Source organism: Geotrypetes seraphini, chromosome 1 (genome assembly GCF_902459505.1).
Source record: "Geotrypetes seraphini chromosome 1, aGeoSer1.1, whole genome shotgun sequence".
Taxonomy (NCBI): Eukaryota; Metazoa; Chordata; class Amphibia; order Gymnophiona; family Dermophiidae; genus Geotrypetes; species Geotrypetes seraphini.
The window spans coordinates 488,218,198-488,232,994 of NC_047084.1; the positions used below are offsets into that span (position 1 = coordinate 488,218,198).

General features: G+C 41.6%; 1 protein-coding gene across 5 annotated transcripts in view; it reads right to left on the bottom strand.

Annotated features, from left to right (window-relative positions):
• MUSK (muscle associated receptor tyrosine kinase) overlaps window positions 1-14,797 on the bottom strand; it is a 185,417-nt gene that overhangs the window by 45,069 nt on the left and 125,551 nt on the right. For all 5 annotated transcript variants that reach the window (XM_033926451.1, XM_033926479.1, XM_033926469.1 and 2 more), the window contains 2 exons: window positions 10,521-10,527; window positions 4,973-5,236 (listed from right to left, as the gene is read on the bottom strand). In XM_033926451.1, the coding sequence (XP_033782342.1) occupies window positions 4,973-5,236; window positions 10,521-10,527 (271 nt within the window). The remainder of the gene's footprint in view (window positions 1-4,972; window positions 5,237-10,520; window positions 10,528-14,797) is intronic.

Genomic DNA, 14,797 nt, shown 5'->3' on the forward strand with positions numbered 1-14,797 from the left:
ATCCCTCCCAGCTCCCCTCCTGAAAAGTAAAGTCCCTCTCCCCCCCCATCGATCCTCCTTAGTACAACCTCCCCAATCTGATCTTCTCTTTTCTGCTAGTGCTGTGAGACTACTGGTAGAGATCACAGAAGCCACTTTGAATCTGGAGTTGCAATGGGCAGGAGTGAATGGGGACTGCTACTGCTCAATAACCTCTAGACCAGCAGGAATTTGAAAAGTAGGCCCAGGAAGGCCTACAGGGGATGGAGGAAACCATACTTGGGGCTGCAAGGCTCATGGGGAGGTGGGAGGGAAGGATAGAGGGAGGGAGAATCAAATTCAGAGGTGAGCCTTTGCTCTTAGCAAGGGCAGGAAGGGAATCAAGCGGGTGGTGGGGGGGGGGTTAAGAAACTTTTGCTCTTGTTCTTGAGGAAGTGGTGAGTGGGGATTGGATTCAAGAGGGTTGGGGAACCTGAGCAAAAAACTCTTATGCAGTCCTGGGTGATATTCAGCATTGACCCACGTAAGTGTCTTATGTGGGTGACCAGCGGAGCCCTCATAAGGATCAGCATTTGCCTCCTATCCCATCAACCATGGATACTCAAAGTCGATACCCACACACGGTTCAGCACTGAATATCTATGTCTACCCTCATAAATATGAAAGATAAAAATTAGACAGGCTTTTAAAGTTAAAGAGATCCAATATAATAAAGTTAGACATTCATGAAAATGATCCAGAATTTTAATTTAATCAACTGGAGGGCTGAGAAGGGCTTATATTCAGAGCTGGCTACAGATATACCGTGGGTTTTTTTTCATCTGGCCTGGCTAAAGCAGAGAGAGCAATTAGGTAGTCAGAAAATTGGACCAGAAAGACTTGTGGTCCTCTCTGAACTCAACCCAATGTTGAAGGAAACATATAGCATGTGAAGCCCAAACGTTTATGAACAGATTAGATATTGAAGTTATTCATAATTAGATTCCAATTTGCATAGTATGGGCCTGATTCTCAACAGATGCAGCCACTGTTTAAAGTTAAGTTTCAACCCTGCTGCTTTACTTTATATATACGTTCAGCGACACCATCTGTTTAAGTTGTGCTGCTGAAAATACAGGTAAGTGGTGACTGCAATAATGATTATCTAGCAGTTAAACAGGCAATTGGTGGCTCCACCTTCGCTCCTCCCCAAAGGCAGTCCCTTACAGTATATGGATAAAATTTGGCTGTTTAGCATGCTAAATAGTCAGATTTTATCCATATAACAACTTTAAGTATACAGATGGACGAGCTCTGCATTTGCCATCTGCTGCTCCTATTTTTTCAGTGACATTCTTAATCCTAAACAGAAAACCCGTTTTGTATGTGCTGTAAAAGGAAGAGCAGAATCTTGAGAAATTCAAAAGTAACTTAAAAACATTTCTCTTTAAAGACGCTTTTGATAATTAATGAAACTCACCGCAGCCCAGATTATTTTATTGTACTATATTATACTGGGGTTTTTTTTGTTACTCATTTTGTATTTTTCCTTTTTTGTTCTACTTTTCTATAATGATTTTGTATTTCATCTCCCCCCTTCCTTGTGTTTATAAGTTTGTAATGGTAATTTTTTTAATATTGTATGTTAATATTTATTGTTCTGTCATGTATTGTTTCCCAGAAATTGTAATTTTAATTTGTTCATCGCTTTGAAATACGATTAAGCGATTAATCAAAACAATTATTAAACTTGAAACTTGAAACTGTAAAAGCAGATTTAAAACAAAACAAAACAATATAGTGATCTTTTTTAAACGATGGACTGAACAATTCTAGAACTGGGTGTGTGCAGTTCTGCACACCTGCAGACATAAGTGGTACTTTAATTGGCACTCATTGAAGTACACTCTGCCTGTTCTATAATAGCACAAAAGCATCTTACATAACATGTAACTGCAAGAGAAGTGTACAGATGGGCGGAGCATGGGAGGGGCATGAGCGAGTCTCCAACTTATGCACATGCTTTATAGAATACTATAAGTAACATGCATTGCATGACACACTTAGGCTTGCCCATTTGTAGCAGCCATTGACCTAGTGTAAATGTTGGCAGGCCAGTTTGGGTTTTTGCAGGCAAAACATGAAATAAAGGGTCTGAGCTGGCGTGTGATTGATGTAGTAAAACCGGGTCAGGAAGGTGGGAAATTTGAGAAGATTCTAAATTTTAAGGAGCAGTTTTGGATTTTTTCTTTAAATACAGTGGCCCCCTTTGGATTAAATCAGGAAATTGAATGGTATTCTTTAATTTAAATGGATCTTCCAGATTTGGTATGAGAGGGATAATGACAACATTGGATAAAAAAGGAAGTTATAAGAGGTGGGTGTGCCCTATAGCTGCATGTCAGGAACCTTGGAGCAATCAGTTGACTCGGCATTTGAGGTGAGAATGTTAATAGCTAGGTTAGCTTTTGGAGAGTGTTTGTAGGTTAAGTTTTGTTTGAACTATGTTACATAGTAAAATAGTAGATGACGGAAGATAAAGACCCGAATGGTCCATCCAGTCTGCCCAACCTGATTCAATTTAAATTTTTTAAATTTTTTCTTCTTAGCTATTTCTGGGCAAGAATCCAAAGCTCTTCCCGGTACTGTGCATGGGTTCCAACTGACGAAATCTCCGTTAAAACCTACTCCAGCCCATCTAAACCCTCCCAGCCATTGAAGCCCTCTCTACCCCATCCTCCCCCAAATGGCCATATACAGACACAGACCGTGCAAATCTGCCCTGTACTGGCCTTAGTTCAATATTTAATATTTTCTGATTCTAGATCCTCTGTGTTCATCACACGCTTCTTTGAACTCAGTCACCGTTTTCCTCTCCACCACCTCTCTCGGGAGCGCATTCCAGGCATCCACCACCCTCTCCGTAAAGTAGAATTTCCTAACATTGCTCTTGAATCTACCACCCTTCAACCTCAAATTATGTCCTCTGGTTTTATCATTTTCCTTTCTCTGAAAAAGATTTTATTCTACGTTAATACTGTTCTATTACTGTTACAGGGAGAGTCCTTTATAAAGCCATTGTTATCTGGCGAAACATGTAGGATTTACTTCCCTGGGCCGACGGACAGAATGTGTTTAAGCTGATTGATTAAGATAAGTGATTAAGCTCTTTATTCACCTTTATAAAAGTATAATGAGGTGTTTGGGGCAAAGATTTATACTAAAATATTTAAACTTTCATCGATTTTATTATATTTAAGAGAAGTAAAACTACGATTAAAATTCAAGTTTATTAAAAAAAATTTAAACCGCTTAATCGTGTTTCTAAGCGGTGTACAATATAAAAATTACATAAAAACAGATTAAAAGTTAGGGATATTAGACAATACAAAAATAGCTTAATGAAACACATAATAAGACATATGGACTTACTTCAAACAGTAGGGAAGAATTACAATCATGAAAGAAATAGCACAACAAAAAGGGGAAAGAACAATAGGTTAGGGTAAAAAGTGATAAAACTTGTTTGTTTTTGTCCTTAAGAGGACAGGTTTGTCCAAAGGCATCCTGGAACAAAAATGTTTTTAGTTTTAATTTGAATTGTTTTATTACAGATTCGCTGCGCAAATGATTGGGCAGTGAGTTCCAGAGAGAAGGGGCAGTGACAGCAAAATTATTGGAACGCAACGTGTTGATTAATTTTAATGATGGTTTGACAAGAAGATTTTGTGACATTGAACGAAGTGATTTTGAAGGATTATAAGGAATTAAAAGTCTGTTAATGAACTTCAGTTGATTATTTAAACGTGTTGCAAAAATTAAAAGTAAGATTTTATAACTAATTCTATGTTCAATGGGTAATCAATGTGCGCTGAACAGGAGAGGTGAAACGTGATTGTATTTCTTGGCACCACAAATAATCTTGATAGATGTGTTCTGCACAATCTGAAGCCATCTAATTTCCTTTTTTGTAATGTCTTTATAAAGGGCATTGCAGTAATTAATCTATGCAAGAAATTACTAGAGAGTGGATCAATGAATTCAAGGAAGCTGGTTCTAGTAACTTCACAAGAGAACGAATCATTCTAAGACAATGGAAACATTTCTGGACAACCGTACTAATGTGATTGTGATAAGAGAATTTACTGTCGATAGTGGCTCCTAACAGTTTTAAAGGAGGAACAACTTTGATAGGGAGCGATTCAAATTTCAAGGGAAATTCAAGGAAAAATCATAAGTTTTGATTTATTGATGTTAAGAGACAATTTGTTTGAATCTAATCATGTTTTAATTTTTTCTAATTTATGGTTTATGGATACAACCTCCTCCATATTATTAAGATCGATGGGATGGATTAATTGCACATCGCCAGCATACGCAAATGTGGTAAAGCCAATAGATTGGACCACCGTCAGAAGGGGCGACATAAAGATATTAAAAAGCAGCGGCGACAAGACTCATGAGGAGGCTGGTGTGTAAATCTCTTGGCAATGAGTGACTCCTCAAGTTTTGATTAAACTTTCTGATACGTTTTAAGTGTAATAAGAATGGTTTGATTAATGTTTTCTTTAAAATCTGCTTTTCAAAGATTGGGGTAAGTTTCCAGAGAATAATATATACATTTTATGAAGATCTCAGAATAAAAATATTTTGATTGTGCCTTTTGGATTTTGAATTACTGCATCTTGGCACACAGATGCTGTTATAAAATTGGAGCTCAGCATAAATCGCCTCCATAAGACTTTTTATTGAAAAAAATGATTTTTTTATTCCATAGATACAGAGGAGGAAATGGCTCTGTTGACACTATCCCCTAAAGGCATGCTTGCTAGCTGTCTCTTCATTCATTATCTTCCCATAAGAACATAAGAATAGCCTCACTGGGTCAGACCAATGGTCCATCAAGCCCAGTAGACCGTTCCCATGTAGCCAATCCAGGTCACCAGTACCTGGCCAAAACTCAAGGTGTAGCAATATTCCCAAACACACAGAGTGAAACAAGCACACTTGTTACCTGCACACAGACTTTGGAGCTGGTCCATCCACTGTGGGGTTGCACTCCTGAAAAAAGTAGTTGCACAGCAGAGCCTCGGCAGCTGGACGGCAGAACGGACTCACACTTTTCAACTCATTCCAGGCAGTGTTAGCAAGCGCTTCCTGCGTCTCCTCGGGATTGGTATTGGACAAGTTGAAGAAAACAAGAGCACGATTGGTCAAGAAATTATTACACACCTCCCCTCTGTATGTACTGCAGTATCCTGTGTCACGCTTGTATAATCTGTTAAAGGAATTACAAAGAAATCATTGAATATTGATCATATGTAAAATGCACTCCATACTGATGATCAAGTCAATGTGTTTTTTCAGGTCTGCTAGAAAATTTTTAATTTTACCATGTACAGGGTTAAAGTATGTGCATACTTTCCTCTCTGTGGGCTTGGCTGGAATTTCAACATGAATGTGTATGCATTTGCAAATTACCCTAGAAAACTATGCATTCATATTTATACCTGTTCTTTTTGACCAAAACCAAAACTGCTACCAAAACTTTCTGACCGTTTTCAGCTAAAAGCAAAAGTGCAGTCAAAACTTAGCACTTGGTTTTGGCCAAAACCGAAATACAAATAAACTATGAACCAGTGATGCTCACTGAGGATTGTCAGAGCTTGCAGTCAGCAGCTCTCTGTTAAATCCACCGAAGATTACTGCCCTCTAGTTTCAGGAACTGCAAGAACAGCTTGACAACTAGGACTTCTCAATAATTCTGACATGTTTAGGATTCCAAGTCATAGCAGTTAAATATTCTCTGAGACAGGAACTTTGGGCTGGATTCACTAAGCAAACGTCCTTTCCGACTGTCCTCGGCCTGAAATCCCAGTCCTGCAGCCCATCTCTGCTGCTGCTCTCTGCCCCTTCCAGCCGAGCCCTGCTCTTGCCGCCCCGACTCTCCTGCTCTCTGCTGCCCGTTCCCTGCAGTGCAAGCCCGTGGTTTTAAAGCGGGGCTGCATTGTGGGGAAGGGCGGCAGAGAGCAGGAGAGTCAATAAATGCCTGCTTTTAAAAGTTCCCTGGTGCCGCTGGGGATCGCCCTTCCCTGGGAGAGCAGGAGAGTCTAGGCCAGTAATAAAAAAACTAAAACTCAGCAAAAAAGGACACCAATCGCATGCGCAGACCATCTACAGGGAAAGAAGGTGGTCTGCGCATGCGTCAGGATCGCACACTAGTGATCCGTGCGGTCGGAAGGGGGCGTTCCTCCAGTCACCCTCATTTAAATTTTGGGGGCCCTCTTTTACAAAGGTGCGCTAAGCGTTTTAGCATGGATTTATTGCGTACTAAATCAACGCATGCGCTAACCGCTAACGTGTCCATAGGATAACGTGCACACATTAGCATTTAGTGCGTACTAATATGTAGTGCATGCTAAAAAGCTTAGCGCACCTTTGTAAAAGATGAGGTTTGTTTCGTGAATTGGTCGGGCCTGCACGGATCGGCCACGGATTGGGGCCGGAGAATCAGTGGCGTAGCGAGGGTAGGAGGCACCCAGGGCAGTGGTGCCCCCCCCCTGCACCTTCCTCTCCACCACCTCTACTCCTTCCACGCCAATCGCCTCATACCCTCCTCTATGCTCCTTCCGCGCTACAGTCATGTCCTCCCTTCCCATCCCCGCACCTCTTAAAATCTTCACCAGCGTAAGCAGTTTCCCCAGTCTGCTGCTCATGCTGGCTTTCCCTCTGATGTCAGTTCCTGGTCCTGCAACCAGGAAGTGATTTCAGCAGGAGCTAGACCAGTGCAAGCAGCGGGCTAGAGTCGTTGCTCACGCTGGTGAGATTTTAAAGAGGTACGGGGCGGGGAAGGGAGGGTGCGAGCGTGGCGTGAGGGGGCCGAGAGGTGCCGGCACCTAGGATGGTCCATCCCATCCCCCTTACTATGCTACTGACGCCTAGTAAAGCGGCACCTACTGAATATCAATCAAAGTTAGTAGAATTGCACCTAGCAACACCCAACTCAACTTAGACGCTGGTAGGTAACATGATAGGCACTGATATATTAAGCCAGGGATTTCTTGGCCTAATATACCGGTGCCTAAGTCAGTCCTTGTCCAAACTCTGACCCTCCCTAACTATGCCTACTTTTCATGTAGGCGTTGGAAGGTGCCTCAGTGTAAACACTTACAGCGAGATGGTCACCATCTACTGAGTTAGGTACCTACCAGCTAATTAAATTTTTTGAATTGTTTTTTAATCGTTTTTCATGATGCTTTCAAATATCAGCACCAATTAACCAACTAAAAAAAAATTAAGTTATAGACGTCTAACTCGAGAGATGCCTTTTATAGAATCAGGTCCTATATGCTTACCCAAACTGTACACAAGTAACAAGAGAAAGTAGCACTGAGAGGTTTCCCATTTTGTACTTAGTTATAAAACTGATTAAAGACAAGAATGATATAGATTACCCTGTTTTAGTAAGAAAGGAGTCTAGACTGTGGACATTATACCAGCCTGTGTACAATCAAGAATAAAAAAGCACATTGGTGTCACTGAATGTGAGGACTATAAGCTCTGAAAAATTACATCCTCCTAAAGTGAGGCACCAATATTGACGCCTAACTTCCCCCCCCCCCAACACACACACACACACACACATTTTACAGAACCATAGCGCAGTGTTTAGCGCTGGCCATGGCAGTAACAGCTCTGACACTCATATAAGCGTCAAAGCTGTTACCACTGTGGCCGGCGCTAAAAATCTCACTGCAATTTTGTAAAAGAAGGGGAGGATTAATTGTTCAATAGGCTTGATTGGTGCTGATTTTGGCACTCAACAACACCTCATACTTGCCCCCTCTTTTACTATACCGCGCTAGCGATTTTAGCGCGGGGAGCCGAGCTGACTGGCCCGCGCTGCTCCCGACACACATAGAGTTCTTATGAGCGTCGGGAGCAGCATGGGTCATTCAGCACGGCTCCTGGCGCTAAAACCGCTAGCGAGGTTTAGTAGAAGAGGCCCTTGGTTTTGATTGGACTTAATTGAAAGTTAGGATCATGGGTGTGTTTTCAAGTTAGATGCCTCTTTGTGAATTAGCTGTCACTAGGCGCTGCTACTGGCACCTAACTTTAGGCGCAGAAAACTCTGGCATAAATATGGTATGCCTAAATGTTAGATCACTTAGTGCTACGCAAGCACACTTAGGCAATGCTAAGCATTACTCTATGATGGGCACATTAGTTTCATATTAAATTTAAAATTCTTATCCTGACTTTTAAATCAATACATTGCAATGGTCCTCTTTCATTACTTATTCGTCTTTATTATCCAACAAGAGCTTTAAGCTCTTTGAATGACCAACGCCTTCATATTCGCTCTCCATGTTCAATTCATTATGAACTTACTCTTGTCTCTCACCATCTCTTTGGAATTCTCTTCCATCCTCAGTGCATCTTGAACTTACATATTTAAGATTTAGAACTCTATTAAAGACATATCTTTTTGAACAGGCTTTCTCTATTCGGTTGGACGTCTCTGATATGGTTAAGATTTACTAACATTGTAACCTGCAACTGCAATTTTGAATTTATTTTAATTTTTAATAGTTTTTAATTTTATTTAAAAAAAAAAAAAGGGGAAAGAAAGAGAAAAATATATATTTTTTTCTTTTTCCTTTTTGCAACATTATTTTTATTGTATGCTTTATAAATTTTGTGAACCGCTCTGTTATTGCATAAGGAAGGGCAGTATACTAAATAAAATAAACTATTTTCATTGCCATATTGATATAGGTACTTTGGACCATCTGTTATAATATTGTCCTTTTATATTTATATTTTGGAAGTCAATTTTGGAAGTCAATAAATCTGGTTCTAGAGTCAAATGTTCCACTATCATATGAGGCCATAATATATGGTACGTTACTACATGTGAAACCCACTTCAGATAAATATAAGAGCCGTCTTTTTATGATCATGTCAGGCATAACCATTCAATTGATCATGAGTAACTGGAAAAACCATGATAGAATAAGTTACACTTTTTGGTGGGTGAATGTATGCACTACATACAGATATGAAAGAATTAATGCAGAATGTAGGGGATTTAGTGGGTGTATTTAATAAAGTTTGGAGCCCGTTGACTAAATTTGTGGAATCATAATAATGTATATTTATTTTATCTTTCTTTCTGTTCATGTACTTTTACACATCCATGGGGGAGGGGGGTTGGAGGGAGGGAAATAAATTTTGATGGTGACATTTAGGTAACTTTATTCTTCATTTATATTACATATTATGTTATATTATGTTATTAAATGTAGGAAATCTGAAAATCTTGAATGATATATATGTTACCTATACAGATAATAGTGCAATGTATGTAATATCTACTGTTCTTTTATTTGTTTGGCACTGTTTTTAGATTAAAAATCAATAAAGATTAAAAAAATAAAATAAAATAAACCATTTTATAGAATCATGCTTAGCTCTACACTTATTGGTACCAATATTGGCGCCTAACTTTAGGAGGATTTTATAGAATCAGGGCATGTAGTATTGAAGTGCTTTTATGGATTTTATTGTATTACATTTTATACATTCTCTATATGACGTTATAAAACTAATAAATAGTTGAGACATAATGGTAAGCGTGATGTAGGCTGAGGGGGGGGATCCATGAAGGATAGTGGAGGGTGTATGGTGGACAGCCGTGCCAGTGTTTATCACAGGGGAGGGGGGCATGCACATGAAGACTACAACGTCATCAGGGGTTGAGTGGAGAAAGACAACTGTGCCGTTGGTCGGGTGGTGGCTCAAATATAAACCGAGATCCTCATTTTTAGACCATTTTATAACAAAAAATCTCAGTTTATATTCGAGTATATATGGTATCTAGTCACCTTTAGTGGAGACCTAGAATCCCCTACAGACACAGATGGGGGAATTTCTTAGTAAATCAGAACTTTTAAGTAAAAGTATCATTTGTACAGTAACTCATGAATTCTGTTGTATGCTTGAAAATTTTGAATAAACACCAGAATCAGGGCATTAGGGCTAGGGTACCAGATTTTTGATGCAAAATAAGAGGACACGTGGCCCGGCTCCATTCTGCCCCCCCCCCCCCCAGCTCAGCCCCATTCTATCCAGGGCCCCACCCCGTTCCATCCATAGCCCTACCCAACCCCTGCCTCATACAAACCTAATCTCTTCAGGTACTTGTCTGGAGGGTTACCGCACATGCGCAGACGCATGCACGTGTGTGAGATCATCACGTCACATCTGCGCAGATGCCCTTCAGAAGCAGCCTTGAGCTCAACACTTTTAAAATCCCAAAGTTCTGGGTTTCGAAAAGCCGTCCGGACACCTGAACAGTCTTCTAAAATGAGGATGTGTCCAGGTAAATGAGAACATCTGGTAACCTAATTAGGGCCTAATACTCAAAGGAAATTTCACATTTTGCAGTGGCCACTAAATTAGTTCCCTTTCTGTACATTTTCAGTGGTATTGTCTGGAGCACTGTGTTTATAGAATCAAGGCCTGAGAGACCTAAGATGACAACATGATATCTTTCTTACCTCCATTCTATAGCGAACGCACAAAATCCATCCAAGATCATGTGCCAGGTATGTGGAGAAAAAAAGAGAGCAAACGTTATTAGTTCGATTTTCATTCAAGAGCATCTAAAACAAGTTTCTGTAAATTGTGTTTGAAAATCGGCACCAACAAAAATCAGTGCTCAACACTCTTCTGTAACCGGCACTCAAAGCTGAGCACCCATTATTGAATTAGCATCGATGGCGCCCAGACTTGGAGCGCCAAGACTTAACACCTGCTGAAACCAGGTATAATTCCTGGCCCCCAATTTGGGTGCGCATCCTTGATATTCTAGTAACAGTGCACACAAATTTTAGAGAACGTGCCTTTTGGGTTGCACATTGTTATAGAATAGGGCAGAGCAAGATGTGTGTACAAATCCAAATTGGTGCCAATTAGCTCCAAATTATTAACATTAATTGTTGTGTTAGCCAATTTAGCGAAGTGCATATTTTCGCACCCCAATTTTATATGCCCAGTAGCATAATAAAGAAGGGAGGGTGGACCATCCTGGATTCCATCTTGGTGGGGGCACTGGCACCTCTCCGCTCCCCCCACACCACACTAGCGCCCTCCCTACCCCAACCCCCGTACCTCTTTAAAATCTTCATCAGCACGAGCAACTACTTTAGCATGCCACTCGCGCTGGCCTAGCTCCCTCTGAAATCACTTCCGGGTCGTGGGGCCAGGAAGTGACATCAGAGGGAAAGCCATCACGAGCAGCAGGCTGGAAAAGCTGCTCGCGCTGGCAAAGATTTTAAAAGGTGCAGGGTTGGGAAGGGAGGGCGCATGTGATGTGTGGGGGCATGGAAGGCAAGGGGGGCAGAGAGTAGGGTGCTAGGGTACCACCACCCCGGGCACCTTCTACCCTTGCTATGCCACTGTATATATAGAATCTGGGGGTTAATGTGTTTATTTCTCTTTTTCAGGAAGCCCTAATTTTCCAGAGGAACCTTCCTAATCGTGCTGATTTGCTGACAGAGAGATGTCCTGGCTTTGCTTTGAAGAATTTGTTCAGAGCAAGGATAGTAGATCTGGCGTAGGCATCAGCAATGGTTTCTGTGAAACTATCGTGGCTAGCAGGTGACCTCAATGCACAGCTGCAGACATCTGAGACTGAGCTTTAGAAGATGTCTTGGAAGTTAGTTATTTCTTCAGACATCCAAGAACTGGAATCCACAAATTCCATCTATCAAAACTGAATAGTTCAGATGCACTTCTCGGTATAAGCAACAAAGCTTTATCAATGTATACTGTATATACAATTTGGCACTGACTCAGTAAAGTCTGCCTAAAGTTATGCCGATATGAGCACCGATTCTATAAAACTTAGGCACCCATTATAGAATAAAGCTCAGCATCATCATCCTAACATTTGGGCACCCCCAATTCATGCCAGGGTTTTCTATGCCTGAAATTAGGCACTGATTTCAGAGCCCAATGGCACCTGATTCACAAAGAAGCGCTTAACTAAAAAACACATCCATGATCCGCCCCCCTAACCACACCCACTTTTAATGTAGGCACTTTGGGCTAGGTACCTACTTTTTATAGAATTGTGTTTTTTGAGTTAGGTACCTACTTTTCAATTAAGTCCAATTAAGGCCGATTGTGAGGTTGTACGTGCCAATATCAGCACTGATTAAGCCTATTGCTCAATTAAATGGGCGCTAATATCGACACCCAACTTTAGGTGGACTTTATACTGTAGAATCAGGGCCTACGTGATTATAGAGTGGTAGTCTCTGTTAACTTTTTGTTTAGTTGTTCATAATTTGTTTTACCATTTTATGGTTTTGTTCTGATGTGTTTATGTACTTTTGCAGGTCACCTGTGGAGTCTGATCTCTAAGAAAGTCCTCAGAGTTCAGGTTGACCTTGAGAGGGCATCTTAATATTAAGAGATGAAACAGCCCATGCTGAAAGGGCCATGAAGAAACGCTGTAATGAACTGCCCCGTGCTGAAAGGACTGCGCTGAAAGGGCCTTGCTGAACTGGCCACGCTGAAACGGCCCTGCTGAATCGTCTCATTCCCTGCTGGGGCCGGACTCTGAATTTCCTGCTGAGTGGGTTCTGGGGGTCCGGCAGTGGCAGTTCTGGGGAAATGCTATGGTTTACGAAACTATGTATAGTGATAAGCAGAAATGAACAGTCGCCGATATGTAAATATGCACTTGCTGATGAAGAATTAAAGATTTGGACCCCATGACAGAGCTGTTGACTATCTCTGACCTAATTTGGGACGGCAATAGGCTGAAGAGAGTTTGGGTAATTGTACTGTAAGCCACAAGAGGGTGCGCTGGAGAAATTGCAGGCATGCAATGCCCCCTTTCAACAATATGTACCAATGCCTTAGGCATGAGTACTAACAGCAGCCAAAGAGCTGGTATAAATGCTTGCACCTAAATGTGGAAGATACAAGAGTAACTTACAATATTCTATGTTACATGTGTAAATGTATGCACCCCTTCCCCCCTCTCCCCCCACACACACACCCATGTAAAGCCAATCTTCCACTTTGGGGATACGTGCATAGTTGTGGAATAGTGCTTAAAATGCTTAGTCGACATTTATGCATGTATTTGCACATGTGCCTGGGTAATTGCTGACTTTCTAAAATATGCATTTGTATAACGCACCTAAGTGAAGAATTACCCCATGATGTAATAGACATCTTCAAAATCCGTCAAATAAATGAAGACAGTTAAACCACTAAGCTCCGTATGTTTGTTGAAAAAAACCCCAAGGTTTTCACAGCCCTGCTTTATGCATTTTGCTTTTTTGTGGTTGGAGGGAGATGCAAAGCCTGGGAATCTCTCATAACCAGCCAAGAAATCAATGACTGCCCATATATTAGCTCCATCACCTGTCCTGGGTAGCGACTCAAACTATTTTGACACTGCTGCTGGAGGATATTAATAGCGCTGCCACTTCCTCTCCAGGCATCGTGAACCCTTACAGAATGCTTCTGGGGAGCTGCATTCGAGAAATGAATGAGGAGCCAGAAAGCGACAGGTGCAGCAGCTCCTCAAGTGTAACAATATCTGGGTAAATATTAATGCAAGGGTTAAAGACTTGCTGACCTTTAACCCGCCATAGATCATGGCACACAAAGGAACCGATAGCTACAAATCAAACTGAAAAATTAAAAGGGGGAAGAGTGTGGCATGGTGGTTAAAGCTACAGCTTCAGCATACTGGGTTTGTGGGTTCAAACCCACACTGCTTCTCATGATCCTGAGCAAGTCACCTAATCCCCCCCACCAGAATAGACAGGTGAAATGCTTGAGTACCTGAATAAATTCATGTAAGAACATAAGAATTGCCACTGCTGGGTCAGACCAGTGGTCCATCGTGCCCAGCAGTCCGCTCACGCAGCGGCCCTTAGGTCAAAGACCAGTGCCCTAACTGAGACTAGCCTTACCTGCGTACGTTCGGGTTCAGCAGGAACTTGTCTAACTTTGTCTTGAATCCCTGGAGGGTGTTTTCATCTATAACAGCCTCCAGAAGAGCATTCCAGATTTTTACCACTCTCTGGGTGAAGAAGAACTTCCTTACGTCTATCCCCTTTTAACTTTAGAGAGTGCCCTCTCTTTCTCTCCACCTTGGAGAGGGTGAACAACCTGTCTTTATCTACTAAGTCTATTCCCTTCATTATCTTGAATGTTTCGATCATGTCCCCTCTCAGTCTCCTCTGTTCAAGGGAGAAGAGGCCCAGTTTCTCTAATCTCTTACTGTACGGCAACTCCTCCAGCCCCTTAACTATTTTGGTCGCTCTTCTCTGGACCCGTTTGAGTAGCACTGTGTCCTTCTTCATGTATGGCGACCAGTGCTGGACGCAGTACTCCAGCACTGGTCGCCATACATGAAGGTGAGGACATACCATGGCCCGGTACAGCGGCATGATAACCCTCTCCGATCTGTTCGTGATCCCCTTCTTAATCATTCCCAGCATTCTGTTTGCCACACCGCCGCCACACATTGCGCGGACGGCTTCATTGATTTGTCGACCAGTACTCCCAAGTCTCTTTCCTGGGGGGTCTCTTCAAGTACCGTACTGGACATCCTGTATTCGTGAATAAGATTTTTGTTACCGACATGCATCACCTCGCACTTATCCACGTTAAACCTCATTTGCCATGTCGCGGCCCATTTCTTAAGAGTATTTATGTCACGTTGCAGGTCTTCGCAATCCTCCTGCATCTTCACTACTCTGAATAACTTTGTATCATCTGCAAATTTAATCACCTTACTCGTTGT